General features: G+C 33.7%; 1 protein-coding gene across 3 annotated transcripts; it reads right to left on the bottom strand.

Moving 5' to 3' along the window:
* Nucleotides 1-697: 697 nt before the first annotated feature.
* LOC118356608 (RNA-binding motif protein, X chromosome-like) lies at nucleotides 698-14,255 on the bottom strand. Of its 3 annotated transcripts, none has more exons than XM_035725860.1 (8): nucleotides 14,133-14,255; nucleotides 11,494-11,600; nucleotides 8,797-9,010; nucleotides 6,547-6,699; nucleotides 3,406-3,520; nucleotides 2,393-2,506; nucleotides 2,225-2,313; nucleotides 698-1,517 (listed from the first exon to the last, which is right to left on the bottom strand). In XM_035725860.1, exons 2-8 carry the CDS (start codon nucleotides 11,590-11,592, stop codon nucleotides 1,222-1,224), a joined length of 1,080 nt encoding a protein of 359 aa, XP_035581753.1. In that variant the 5' UTR covers nucleotides 11,593-11,600; nucleotides 14,133-14,255; the 3' UTR covers nucleotides 698-1,221. The 3 variants fall into 3 exon arrangements, with proteins under 3 accessions (XP_035581753.1, XP_035581754.1, XP_035581752.1); XM_035725861.1 differs by having other exon boundaries at nucleotides 701-1,517; nucleotides 2,393-2,518; nucleotides 8,836-9,010; XM_035725859.1 differs by having other exon boundaries at nucleotides 702-1,517; nucleotides 2,393-2,518.
* Between the last annotated feature and the right edge of the window lie 1,357 nt (nucleotides 14,256-15,612).

The raw sequence follows: 15,612 nt of genomic DNA, 5'->3' as shown, positions 1-15,612 counted from the left end.
TAGATGTTAAACATTTGGAGCTACTTGTGAAGTGATTTGTTCAGTTTTCATTTCAGTCCAAAATTTGGGTTTGCTTTTTCCTTTTGTCCCTTTTTACCATTTCAGTATCATAAGGTAGATTTTTAATTTAGTAAACCTTTATGCTCCAGCAGTATGTAAATTTTCCCTTATGCTTTTCCTAAAAAAAAAAAAAAGTAATTTTCCAGTAGTTTTCCAAACTCAATTTGGCAGGCTTATCAAAGCTTTTAGACGCTCAGCTTCCACAACTAAATGAGTATTTTTTTTCCTATTCATGATTTTCACCTAATTTTATTGATAACTCCATGTTTATAGGAGTATATACGAAGCCTTTGAGTTACATTTTCAAATAGTCCAAGACAGAGTTAATGAGTAATTCCAAAGATAAAAATCTGTTTATCAATATTTTCGTTTACCAATATTTTTAAATCTAGGAGCACTTATTTCATTGTATCTTAATACTCTGTAAAGTTAACTGGTTCAAGTTTTGATCTAGGTGGAAAACTGTTTTCATTACCATTATTCCCACTCTGGTCATTTGGTGCTTTAATCTGGTTAAGAAAATAGATGCTTAATTTATTTCTTAAACTTTTGTATCCTCCTATATCTAATTTTTCTTTTAACTAACACCACTCTTTTAGGAGGACTTTAGAGTAATGAGGCAAACGCAATCTTTTGTAGCCCTTTTGGAGATTTTGTAAACCTTTTATACATTTATGTTTACAAACAACAACACATTAATTGGCTTAGTATGCCCAAGTGGAAAATAGGCACAGCTTCCTGTGCAGAAGTACCATACTGCTTTATATTGTATGCTTATATTCAGACATAAAAAGGAAATTTTAGGGAAACAGTGCAATTCACCTTCCACAGAAATTTGGTTTCCTGATTTTTCTTTTGCTTTCACTTTTTTAACCCAATAATAAAATTAGACAAGAAATCCCATTTCATGGAAATTTTTACTCCAAAAATTTTAACAATGCAGACATTACATTCAAGCAACTTATCTAGTTTTCATCAATTACATTAGCAATCATGAAATTACTTTGTATACTTTTTTATCTTACCCATCTTATCCAAAAATTCATGGAGGGCAACTTAACATATGCCTTTCCCCATTAAATAACATTTTTCATTAATTCTATAGTAACAGAAAAAAAGTAGTTAAATTTCCTCTTTGACAAAAAATTGGTACAGAACTTTTTAATATCTGCTACGGTCTCCTCTTTCAGATCGGTTTCCCCCATGACCTCCTCCGGAAGCCCCACAACTTGAGCTATCATATGACTCATGAGAAGGGTACACCCTATCCATAGAGGGTGGGAAGCCTCGTTCTTGTCTGCCACCATGCTCACGACTTATGTAGAGATCACTCCGGCTGCTTGAGTAACTTTCCCGACCTCCACAATATCCATCACGTGTGCTGCTATAATCATAGCGACTGCTTCGACCATACGTCAGAGGGGGCCCACGTGCAGGCTGTGCACCACGGGAGCTACCTGTAAGGTCAATGATCAAGTAAAAAAACTAACTACATTACAATTTTTGTGGCATCGTTACTCCATGAACCTAATTTAAGTACTGTATTTGGAAGAAATATGTTTTTATTAATTTAAAAGGAAATGTAAATGTAACATGCATGTTTTATGTTAAATAATTTGAAGTAAATGTGCTGTCAGTTTCTGAAAATGGGCTGAAATTATGACCTTCATATTTTTCTTATATTCCATACTGTTAAACACTCTCCCTTGTTAGTTAAAAATGTTAAAATGATTTTGATAAGATGCCAATTTGATGAGACTGCCAATTTACCATTAAAAGTAACCTGTTAGTTTAAATGGCCTATTAAAAAAGTAATTCAAAGATCTTCGAACTAATAAAAGGCCATACTGTGGTTATGCCTTTAGAATTAGAAGTAACATTATATACTCAACAATCTGGCTTGTAAAATCTAATTGCATGAGTTTTAAGTAACAACTGAACTTTTTAAATTTTTTTTTTATTAAAGATATTATTTATTTGAGAGAGAGAGAGAATGAGAGACAGAGAGCATGAGAGGGAAGAGGGTCAGAGGGAGCAGCAGACCCTCCGCTGAGCAGGGAGCCCGATGTGGGACTTGATCCCGGGACTCCAGGATCATGACCTGAGCCGAAGGCAGTCGCTTAACCAACTGAGCCACCCAGGTGCCCCACAACTGTACTCTTACCATAACTCTCATATGATTCTCTGTAAGAGTCTCCACTTGAAGGTTCAGAATAATCTCTATCACGACCACCACCATAGCCATCACGATCACTAAATTTAAAAAAAATAGGCATTAATGTAACAAGAAGTGTAAACAGCTATTTGATAAAAATTTAAATTTTCATAGTACCTATATCCTCTAGAGTAATGTTCATCCCGAGAACGCGAATGGCCATAGTAACGGTATGCATAGTCTGTAGATGGTGGAGCATAATTCTTGGTGTCTCGGGAACTTGGATAATCTCTGCTCGAATAACTCAAATAAAGCAGCAAATTTTAAAAGTGCAGTTTCTTATATCCAAAATATATATAAAAAACTCTGACAATAAAAAGTCTTTTTTCAACAGGCAGACTTGAATACGCTTTTCTATAAAGAAGATACACAAATGGCCAACAAGTACGTGAACAGATGCTCAATCAGTCATTAGGTAAAATTCAAATCAAAACACAAACTAGTCACTGCTTCACCCACCTATTATATTGGCTATAATTTAAAAAAAAACAGAAAATATTAAATGTTAGTAATGTAAAGAAATCAGAATCTGTATATTGATAATAAAAATGTATAATAAGTGCAGTTCTTGTGGGAAAGGCTGGTGGTTCCTTAAGAAATTACAGAATTACAATAGGACCCAAAAATTCCACACCTAAGTATATGCCCCAAAGAACTGAAAACAGGTATTTAAATATTTGCAGATCAATGTTCACAACATAATATGGTGGAAATATCCCAGACTGTTAATTGCATATACAAAGGAATATAAAAACCCATAAAAAAATCCATAGTAAGAATTCACGCTACAATGCATGTTTCTTGCAAACATTTGTGCTAAAGAAGCCAGACACAAAAAGTTAAAACGGTTTGATTCCATTAGTATAATCTATGCAGAATAGGTAAATCCAGAGACAGAACACAGATTGGTGTTTGTGAGGCCTTGGAAGCAGGTAGAGGTAACATTAAGGGTTATCTGTGGATGATAACAGTGTTTTGGTACTACATAAAGATAGTAGTTGTTTAACACTGTAAATGTACTGTTACTGAATTATTAACCTTAAAATATTTAATTTTGTTAGTGAATTTCACTTCCACAAAAACAAAAATCCACTATAACTTAACAGTTTATATACTTTGTTTTCCTTTACCTATCTTTGGTATTGTAACCATCACCTCTTGGTGAAATATAGTCATCTCTCCGGGAAGACACTGGCGCTCTGCGTGAAGGACCTCTATAATTCTCTCTCCCATGTGATGGTGGCCCTTTAATTTAAAAATTCTTAAGTAAGTATCTCAATAACTTTTATAAAAAAGAAAAATTCAAAACACAGATTTCTTTCCACAATTCTTAAAGATTTCTCCCTTAAGATACTATTTATGATTATTTTTGTCTGCTTTTTACATATTCCTGAATGTCTCATCTTCTGGTATCTTCCCTCCCTATGTAAATTTTGCATAATCTTAAATTACCATCAGTATGTAAAAAAAAAACTTCTAAACATAAACAATTTCAGTAGCTACTTCCACCAATTCAATGATTCAATCTGCCTCTTTACTTTCACTTGTCAGCTTTTCTTCTCTATTTGTCAATGTCTTACTAAGTCCATCCCTTGTCCAGGTTACTTCCGAGTCCATTAGACATGCTTGAGCTGTTCAATATACTCTCCATTATAATGGTCCCACTGCAGCCAATCTATTCTTTTCCATATTCAATAGGCTGGCAGTGACGTCCCATGCTAGTTAAAATGTTTCAATTGCTCCCCAAAGATCACAGTACTTATTAAGCTATCACAATTTAGTGTCAAACTTTTTTCCCATTTACCTTATGTCTTTTCATAACTTTTGTAAGTTTCAAGATTCCCTGTATATTTTGTCTTTTACCCTTGTATACATGCGAACACCATCAAGAATCACTATCAAGAATACTTCCTTATTGTTACAAGTATTAACACAGCAAAGGGATTTGTAAGTCACTTTAACGTAATAATTACCCCATTATTCATCACTTTCCTTTGTCTTCTATACAGCCACCTCATTCTAATTAAACATGTTTATTTTATACATCCTTGTTTTTTTTTAAAGATTTTATTTATTCATGAGAGACATAGAGAGAGAGAGAAGCAGAGGGAGAAGCAGGCTCCCAAGGAGCAGGGAGCCCGATGAGGGACTCGATCCCAGGACCCTGGCATCATGACCTGAGCCGAAGGCAGACGCTTAACCATCCGAGCCACCCAGGCGCCGTTTTCTTTTTTCTTAAAACAATCTCTCTGCTGCATGAAACGAACTGTGCCTCTTCCTGCTTTCATTATTGTCATCATTTTCTATTTACTGCCCCCAACTGCAAAACTTCTAGTACCTTGTATACATGATGTACCTACCCTGCTTTCTCTACCACTCTGCTCATTTACAATGCTGTTTTCCTTTAATTCCAAATGTTCCTGGTATCACCTAAATATTTCCCATGGCTTTCTATATTCCACTGTTCCTTCATGGCCAGTGTTTCTCAAAAAGCTTAAACAAGAAATTCACATAGAGTGAATCATTCAGTCATTAAAACTGCTCCAGCTGAAAGATATTATTCTTTCCTTTATTTCTTTTTATCTTCATACTGTTCATGAGTATTAACATGCAAAACCTTCAAACTGTTTACTAACGGAAATACATAGGTATCTTTTTTCTGCTAAAAAAAAGTATTGATTTCAATTCACCCCACTCACACCAACAATGTTATCTTTCCTTCGGGCATTAGATGCCAAATTCTTTACATATATTTTCTAATTTATCATACCAAGTGGCTTAGTTTTGTAATGATGGCAGTGATGATGTCTAGTGTTTTATTAGCAATACTGTTTAAGAGGTAATTTGGGAAAGTAATGTACCCCTTCCTAGATATGCAACTTTCTCCCATATGTAATGTTATCTTCACATGCTAAGTAAATTATTCCTAGTTCCTAGAATTAAGCCCTCACCCTCCAATTTTTTTTCTCCTAATTCTTTCATTGGAAACGTGTAGGCTTCTTCTGTATTTAAGACAACAGCAAATTACACTTAGCTTTGTGAAAGGTAAATTTGATAATGTCAACTTCTACCATAAGATTTAAAGAGCAATGTCGAATTAAAAGAACTGAAGTTTTCATTCTCTAAATCTGAAGATATAGTGTTTATTTCTTCACTAAGACGTTCTTTACCCTCTTGATTCCTACTCTGTTCAATCCAAGATCTTACACCTTCTCAAAGTTATCTGTTCTTATATTTGATGCTACTCACCTCTTGCGTTCTTTAAATTCTCTCAAGTATTTTCAGTTCCCTAAGGATTGTTATCTTACAGTTTAAATCATCTCTCCATCAAACTTGGTGGTGAACTTTTATCTTCCACATATGACATAACTAAATTACAATAGCTTCATAAATATATGCACTCCTATGATTTCCAATTTAGATTATTTAAAGTTTATAAGTCTATTTATTTATTAAATTTTATTAAGTCTATCAAGCCTTGTTTAAATAACCAAAACCCACAGTGATCTCTGTTCATCTAGATAACAAAATATTTTCTATTTCTTTATCATGAATACTTAATATTAGATATTTCCTTCCTAATGAGAGAATTCTTGGAAGTAAAGAATGTATCTCACATGTATTTATATATTTCTTAGTATTCTCACAAAATGAAAAGAATGCCTTGCACATAATTATGATTTTAAAACTGAACTTTCTAGTAAGTTTTAGATTAGGACATCACTAGCGCACATACTTTCAAAGAACTCATGCTGAGATTAAGTGTGTATCCATCATCATCTGCATTTAAATCAGATCTTTTTAGTAAAGCACCATCATGGTCCAAACACAGAAAGAAAAAACAATATGGCAAGTTGCATTTATTGTTTATAAACTAATTAATGACTAATAAACCCGGTGATCAAAATACACAGCTACGCTACACATCAAAATATTCTCATAGGACATTGTGATTTTCAAGAATATCTTGATCTTGAAATCATGCAAAAAACAAACAAACAAACAAAAAACCTGCTGACCAAAGCATGTTATACCAGGAACTTTAAAAAATGAAGAGGGGTTCTACAACAAATGTAGACTTAATAGGAATGCTTTTCCCCACTGTTTGTTAATCACCTACTACACCTATAATTAGAAGCTGAAGAATTAGATCCTAACCAAAAATAAGTAGTGATCCATAAATACACCCATATACTTTATTTTCCATTGCGCTTCTTGAAATCAACTTCTTAAAATAGATGATTTTCATTCAGAAGGATTCACAGCATTACCTCTTCCTCCAATTCCTCTGTTGCTACGCCCGGGAGCAGAAGGAGCAGATCTTTTAGGAGGAGGACCTCCACTTCTTGAAGATGGGCCTCTTTTAACTGGAAAGCGTCCCTTGGAAGAACTCACGTTGAGGTTAAGAGTACATTCTCCAACATCTGTGTTTAAATGAAATCTTTTTAGGAAAGTACAATCGACATTTTTTAAATGATGAAGGTTCATTGTTTAAAAATCTTTACTAAACAATGTTATGGTCTTAAGGATTCAGATTTGTATAAATAACCTAGTTTTCTTACATGATATACATAAATACAAATCAAAGGCTTATTGTGAAAGTTATTTTGGAAAACCTAGAAAAACTCAAGAAGCATTTTATATTCACATTAATGAGACACATTTGGGAAAAACTGAAGGGGTGGGGAAAAATGGTAAATAATTGCTCAAGTGGGCGCCTGGGTGGCTCAGTTGGTTAAGCGACTGCCTTCGGCTCAGGTCATGATCCTGGAGTCCCAGGATCGAGTCCCACATCGGGCTCCCTGCTCAGCAGGGAGTCTGCTTCTCCCTCTGACCCTCTTACCTCTCGTGCTCTCTATCTCTCGTTCTCTCTCTCTCTCAAATAAATAAATAAAATCTTTAAAAAAAAATAATTGCTCAAGTAATCCTCATGTGAAGAAATCTACTTTAAAATCATATAATACATAGGCACAAATCAAAATATTTTTAAAAATCTAAAGGAGAAGATACATCAAAAACTCATTACCTGAAAGTGTTAACATATACAATTCTTACAATGCACTTAATAGTCAACAAAAATTTATGTTATGTTCAATTTTACTGGTATTTTAAGAAATGCATATTAAATCATTAAAAATCATTTTACTTTTCTAAACTAGAAAAACGTTTAGATATATTCCCATTCCTTGGTATTGTCATAGGTTAAAAAAATGAGTATTCTTATACACGGCAGAAATAGGTAAAATTTTTTCAGTATCAGCTTCGTGAATAAAACAAAATTGCTTCTAAATGGGACAAATCTGAGGCGCCTAGGTGGCTCAGTCCTTAAGTGTCTGCCTTCGGCTCAGGTCATGGTCCCAGGGTCCTGGGATCGAACCCCGCACAGGGCTCCCTGCTCAGCAAGGAGCCTGCTTCTCCCTCCCCCACTACCCCTGCTTGTGTTCCCTCTCTCGCTGTGTCTCTCTGTTTCAAATAAATGAAACAAAATCTTAAAAAAATTAAAATAAATGGGACAAATCTTACAATTCTACTTTAGGAGACAATTTCCTAAATATCACACTGATTTTCAAGAACAGAATCTAAACGTTTGATTTTTAAGGACCGGTTAACAGAAGGAACAAAGTTTATTCAACAAACAGGAAGTGACCCCATTTCATACTGAGTAAAAAGTCTTCTCTGAAAAGTTCATAAATAGCATTTTCAATGACTCATTCTCCCTCCAACACACACAACAAAGATAAATTCGTATTTGTGTAGCAGTGGCTTTTAACCTTTCTCTGAGTAAAGACATCCTCCAAAATCTAAAGAAAGCTCTAGATATTTCCCCAAATGCAAGTTTCACTAACAAGAGACCAAGGCAGAAAACCTTCGCATTGATGTTTGCACAAACATATATGGAAAACAAATCCTGCAGTCTGAATTTAGTTTGAAATTTATGCCATTTCACTGCAAGGTTATATTTTTGCACACTATTTCAAGCATTTTAGAACTATAATTCCTTAGCCTTTAGAAAATAACATAATAAAAAGAAAAAAGGAAAGAAAAAAGAAAAAATGTGATAAAATAACACTGTAAAGGAAATATCTATGGAAATATAAATAATCTGAAAAAATCATCTAATAAACAAATTTTCAAAGGAAGCATTACATTCAGTTAAATGAATACATTGATTTTAAATGATTAGGTATACATTTCTAAGGCAGGAATTTCTCTAAATTATCCTTTTGTAAAAATCATAAATTATTGGTCTGGATAATTATTGTAAATTTTCAACTCATCAGTTAGGTCTTGGCAAATGGCAATAAATACAATGATAACAAAACTGAGAAACCAAATTTGTGAGGCCATGTTTTGTCTGAATGGCTGAAGACAAATATAGCAATAAAGTGTCATGTTTTCATCATTAAAAAAGAGTAGTATTTCAATTATGATTGTTAATTCCTCATCTAATGAATCTTAGTTTATTATGCTCATAAAAGATGTAAATAAATACTGATGTATTTCCATACATTCAAACTTACTGTTTTCCAGTGTTCCATCCTTATATTTTAAAACATTACCCAAGTGTCCTCCACATGAGGAACGCCCTCTTGCTCCTCCACTTCCTCCTCTTCCACATCTCACACTTCTTGGATGGCCTCCGTTTCTTGGATGAGGTGGTGGCTTCCATCTTCCACCACTTTCAAAAGATAGTTTGTTGGCTTGATCCACTTTAATTGTTTTTCCATCCAAAGACTAAAGACATTAAGTAGAATATCGGTAACATTACACCAATGTAACAAATTTTACAAATCTACTCATTACTGAAACTAAAATCAAGTTCAAATAAGAAAATAATGACCAGGTCCTTCACCTGCCAAATATGAGACATTTAACTAATAATTGCCTTCCATTAAGTCATCCAATACAACTGTATTATTAAAACTTCTTGAAATACAATCCAGCATCAAAAAGAAGAGCTCTCACATTTCATGAAAATATACATTTTCTAATGTATAACTCACTTTATTTTTGGATTTCTAGCATTTAAATTTTCCAGTGTCCCGAAGGTATATAAAACAATGTGTACTGTCATTTAGAAAAAAAGTTACTATTACTTATTCAAAATGATTGTTTATATTCTGTACAACTTTTTGGTATCTGTTCTGCTAAAAATTAAAAGGAAATAATCCTAATATGATTGCAGCTGTATTTACCGTAGTTATATTAACTTTCTTTGCTTTTTCTCTTTTAATAGAACATTTATTTGGTCTTTAATGTTTTGCCATACTCTGTTCTTACCCAGCTTTGCTTTAAACATGTTCCTAGAAAACAACTTTTTAATATAGTACTTATTCTCATTTTTCAAATTAAATTTCTTAACTTCCCGAAAATTTCAGAATTGTTTATCTTTCACAGGGGCCAACACGATTTTTAATAACATAACTTTTAATAATTATCCCACATAAAACATTCTGGTCATTTTGTGTTACATACAGAAAAGAGTCTTAAATCCTAAATTCCTACCAAGACTTCTGGTAGGTATGGGCCCTAGGCCAATAGAAATAGCCACAAATAGCAGTCCCCACACCAGGGACTCATTCGGTATTTCTGGGTCCAAAATATTTCCTGCAAAGTTATTCATGGCTGCTTCCTTTATAAAACGCAGGATTCAGCTAACACCTCTTGATCTTCATGGATAAAAACACTGTCCACTACCCGTACAAGTTCTAACTAGATTACTAACTTTATTTCTTATCAAAGTTCTTGTACTAACCATATTAATTCTTATTTAAAGAGTTCTTATCTTTCATCCTCAAATACAAGAAAACAGGTACTTTGATTTACAGCCATCACTCAGTTGCTTTATCAAAGGCTAATACCTAAGCACTCAACAAAACGTCTGCTGAAAAAAATTAGAAATAAAGTCTATACAAACTCACGGCCTTGTTCTTAAAAACCAGAACACAAAAGAATCATCAATTGCTTTAAATAATTTACCTCTGTACACAACACAAAAACCTCAGCCAAATCCAACTTCTACATGCTAACAATCATAAAATATAAAAGCAAAGTAAAAAAAGGTCAGTATGTAGTGATAGCCTGCTTTGTACCAGAAACCAATCTACAAGGGAAAAAAGAAAACTAACATATGTATTCCACACTGTGAACTTAAGAAGTCCTGCTAATAATTTAAAAATGAACGTAATCAATACAATAAAAATAAAATAAATTAAAAAATAAAATAACTGAAAAGTTTATAAAATGAACTTAATTTATAGTATTATGAGTATAAAAAGATACTACCTACAGATAAGAGATAAAATTTTGGAGTAAATATGCAATTTGAGTTTTTGAAGCTGAAAATGCTAGGGCTGACCCAGGTCTTGACCAGTCCAAAAAATACTGGGAATAGCTTAAAGAATAATAAAGCCATAAAACAGATTAGGATAATCTAAGAAATGAAGAAACCAAAAATTCTAGAATGGAGTGACCTGGAGTGCGATGAAGTATTCAGTATTTTAACAGAATCACTGAAAAACTTAAAAGTATATAGAAGACACGTAACTACTGGATTTTAAGGTCCAGAAAGAAAAAGAGTATCTGCTTTATTCATTAGTACGTTAAAATCTGGATCAAAATAAACCCTCAACCACTATAATAAAATAATCACGTACCAAATTTACAAAAAATACTGGTAACTGAATAAAAACTTACTAAAGAAAGAAGAGCAAGATTAGGTGCAGGTGACCAGATAATTATTTTGATCACCACATCAACAGTTTACTCATTATTATTTTTTTTCCTCAAGAATTGAATGCCTGTATGAATGTAAAGTTTCTGCTCAAGTATTAACATTTTCAAGAATTGTTTTCCCCAAAAAACAGGAATTAATCTTTCCTATTTGTCTTCCTAAGCTTTTATGCTACAGAAACACTTCCATGAATTTCAATAGCTTTTTCTGTTGTATTATTTTGTGCAGGTGTTTTTTTTTTTTTTTTCAATTTTAAATCCTGGAATACTAACATAGAAATACATTAACATACACCGCTAAAGCTAATGTTCATTTCACTCCTTCCAACCACGCTCTCCAGTATTCATGTAACAAAAAGAAGGGTGACAACTAAAGAATTTTGGCATATGCATTATGTGTCGTAAAATACTAGAAAAATAAAAACAATCTAAAAATACTATTCAATGAACAACAGAGCTGGAAAATTTTTAAGAGACTCTCTTACCTTCCAATTCATATCTTTGGCAGCATGTGTAGCATCAGCAGGGCTCTCAAATGTAATAAAATCAAAGCCTCTGGACTTATTTGTTTCCCGATCCTTCATCAGAAGAACTGTAGTGCATATAAAAATTTAATTGGATGTTACATAAAAGTGAACCTTCTTAATATTTTGAAAATTACCAATCCATCCTTGGATGATTTTTTGAAGTCCTTTTTAACTTAACTGATATCCTGGATAGAACAGTAAAAAAAATTTGCAAGTTATTTTAAAATCTTTACATTTTACATCATTATGAGTTGCTAAAAATTAACAGTGAGGAACTCTACAGTTAGCCTATCTTATCCCTTTTCAAAAGCCTACCTCCACAATATACATATTTTATTTATTTGCTCTTCCTTTTTCCCCTTCCCAATAGTAAGAGACTTGTAGGTGTACCCTTTCATTCATTGCTATTATGCTATCCCGATATATAACACAAATACTAATATATTAAAAAAAGGTGCTCAAGAAAGTTTCAAAAACAGAAAATAATTTTAGCTTAGCTGTTCAATTATATATATTTAATATAATTTACTTTGAACATTTACCTAGATGTTGGTTTCAAAATTTACCTTCCACTATGTGACCATATTTCGCAAATACTGCTTCAAGAGTCTTTTCATTAGTCTCGATACTGAGGCCTCCTATAAACAGCTTCCCAGGTGTATCTGCTTCTAACATTTTGCTGTTAAATGCTTGAAAACATATACACATTGCAAAAAATAAATTATAAGCCAAAAAGTTGTATTTTATCAGTGTATGTGAAATTTAGGTGAAATACCGTACATAAGCTCTGTTTTGTTTCTTAAAATGAAACTTGGGTGTCTGCTTGTCTCAGTCAATAGAGCATGTTACACTCGAAAAAAAAAAGATTTTACTTAATTATTTGACAGAGACAGAGCAAGAAAGGGAACACAGGGGGAGTGGGAGAGGGAGAGGCAGGCTTCTCGCCCAGCCAGGAGCCGGATGCGGGGGTCGAACCAGGACCCTGGGATCATGAGCTGAGATGAAGGCAGATGCTTAACGACTGCGCCACCTAGGCGCCTCTAGAGCATGTACTCTTGATGTCAGAGTCATGAGTTCCAGCCCCACACTGGGTGTAGAGATTACTCAAAAATAAATAAAAACTTAAAATGAATGCCTGGGCAGTTCAGTCGCTTAAGCAGCCGACTCTGTATTTTCCCTCAAGTCATGATCTCAGGTTCTGGCATCGAGGCTCATCCCTCCGCTTCCTCCCGCAACTATCTCCCCTCAACATGCTTAAGATTCTCTCCTCCTTTCCCTCTGTCCCTCCCCCCTTAGAAAGAAATGGAATTTGTAACCTAAAGAGCAAAATGTGCAGTGGCTTAACAAGAAAAATGCTCCACTATCTACAGACATCTGATAAAACCTTGGGTGCAGTATGCAGGCTTCGCTTTTAAAAAATAGTGTGGATTTTTTTAAAGACTTTACTATTTATTTTATTTTATTTGAGAGAGAGAGGGCAGGGAAGAAAAGAAACACAAGCAGGGGAAGCAAGAGAGGGAGAAGCAGGCTCCCCGCTGAGTTAGGAGCTCCACGGGGGACTCCATCACAGTACCTGAGCCGAAGGGAGGCGCTTAACCAACTGAGCCACCTAGGTGCCCATAGTGTGGATTATTTTTAAAACCAAAAAAAAAAAAAATGCATTTCTGTATCTAAGTTAACATTTTAAGTTTTCTTAAGTGCACATAAATACGTTAATTTTATTTAGTTTCCCCTCGCCCCTCTTTCCATTTATCTTGGTCACATATCAAATAGTCTTTCCTTATAGTAATGTCTCTCTCAAAAGATTTTTAAAATGCTAAGTCATAAAATTAAGGTACGAATTAAAACCTTCGTTAACGGAATTTAAGCCGCGATTACATAGAGAGAAAAGACTTTAGCAAACATTGGCTAAAGCAGTTGTGAGATTTTTACCGGATGCTAAAAATTTGAGAATCCTGTGAGGTGAATCAATATTTGGTATCTGATCAGTAAAGTAGAAGTTTGTACTCACAGCGGTTAAATAGTGTGCATATATTTTTCAGTTACCCCCGCATTCAGAGAGAAAACTCGTTACAAGAAAAAAAATTCCACATGAATCAAAATGTCGCGCTGGCTATATATCCGACAAACAATCCGCGAGGACGCGCCATAATACAACCGAGAAAAGCCAAGTTAAAACAACAAAACATGTACATCAGGTCATTAAAAAAGCTTCTCAGCCCGACTATAGGGTTCTCTATAGTCGCACATTCCGTCTCAAACTAACATCCATGCATTTTTAACTCATCTCCCCACCATTCACGAACAAAACTCGAGAACTTCACGGACTTTCCACGGCGGCTGCAGGAACACATTGCCGAGCGAATGAAAACCGAAAACGTACTTTCCAATAAAAAGACACCTAACTCCTCTAGATATTCTATGCACATATATTTTTAACTTACATAATGTGTTCTTAAGATACACTGAAAACGCCTGAGAGAAAAATCAAAGTCTGAATTACCACAATTTATCAATTTATAAGACATGATATAGCACTGGCTATTTTTCCTGAGGTATAAATTTGTCTTTCGTCCCTAAAACCCCGAATTCCTCACCTTTTTTATCTCCAGCTCACCTAACGGCTCGCCTCAACCCTCCGCTAAGCGACCACCAGCTCATCTGACCGCTGAGAACAACTGCGCAACCAATTTAACCACGCTAAGGAACCCGGATGTGACTGGATGACGAGCCGCAGAGGAAGTAGGGAATAAGGAGGGTGGGTAACGTGGAAGAGGAGGGAGCCGAGAAACTCCTGAAGGAAAAGCCTGAGGAAAGACAGAAAGAAAAAATGTATTTTCTACTTCCCTTTTATTATTTACTTCTTCCAGTTAAAGTAATCCATGTAAAGGAGAAACTAAATTTTTCCTATCAAATAATCATCCTTATCATTGTCTCAAATATTGGCAGTACACTATCACATGGCGTCTGGTAAAATTTTTAACACTGAAAAGAAAAAAATGATAACAGTGATGAAAAATATAGTAAGAGAAAGGAATAAAAATAGTAACAGTATTTAAGATTTCAAAGCTTCAGTATCTTTGAACTTCACGGATTTGAAAAATGTCATCTTCAATTATCCTCAATAAGTATATACATGTAATGTGTGACCAAACATCTAAAATTAAGAAAAACAACAAATCCCTGAGCTCAGTTTTTCTGACCTCAATCTCTGTGTAATAAACACAATCCTTAATAAATAATTATATGTGGTAAAATGAATTCCTATTCCTGAAAAAAATACTGTTATTAGCTGAGATTATTCCTTCAATTATTCCTTTTAGGAATTCACTTGCAAAATGCAACCTGAGGGAACACACTCAAATAACTACAGAATAAAACTAAAACTTATTTTTGTGAAATACTCTAGAATTTGTCAACACGTAGTTTTTTACTTTTTTTTTTTTTTTACTTCAGTACTTTCACTAATAGTGTGCCTTAAAAAGCAATAGAAAGGAATGACAAAACACCAACACACATGACTGGAGTGGAGAGTAAATTAACAATAGAAAAAAAATTAAAAAGAATTATAAAATCTTTGCCATCCTCTTGTAATAATTTATCTCATTTCAAAATGAGATGGCAGATGATTTAAAAAACATAATATTTCAAGAATTATCCAAGAAGAAATAGAAATCCTGAGATAATTATTTCATCGTGAATTCTAAGGGCTAGTCTGAAAAATTTATGCTGTTGATAAATGGAAATAAACACACACACATACATACAATTTTTATAGTATTTTGCTTTTCATATAACTCAGGTGACAAAATCTAAGTATGTCAATTCATTTTACAAACATAACCTCTAAAAATAAGACAAAAGAACAATATGATAATACAAATTATAAATTATGTCAACATAGACATAATTTGTATTTATCTCAAAATTTAGAACTTAAATGATACTATAGATACCAATTTCAGTGCTCATATCTATTTTAAGAAACTTATGTCTGCTAATTTTTATAATATTTCTCAATTATGAAGTACTGAGAATTTTGATGTGTACTATTATAATGAATATACTGTGGATTAT

This window comes from Zalophus californianus, chromosome Y (assembly GCF_009762305.2).
Source record: "Zalophus californianus isolate mZalCal1 chromosome Y, mZalCal1.pri.v2, whole genome shotgun sequence".
Taxonomy (NCBI): domain Eukaryota; kingdom Metazoa; phylum Chordata; class Mammalia; order Carnivora; family Otariidae; genus Zalophus; species Zalophus californianus.
This window is presented reverse-complemented; position numbering and strand designations above follow the sequence as displayed.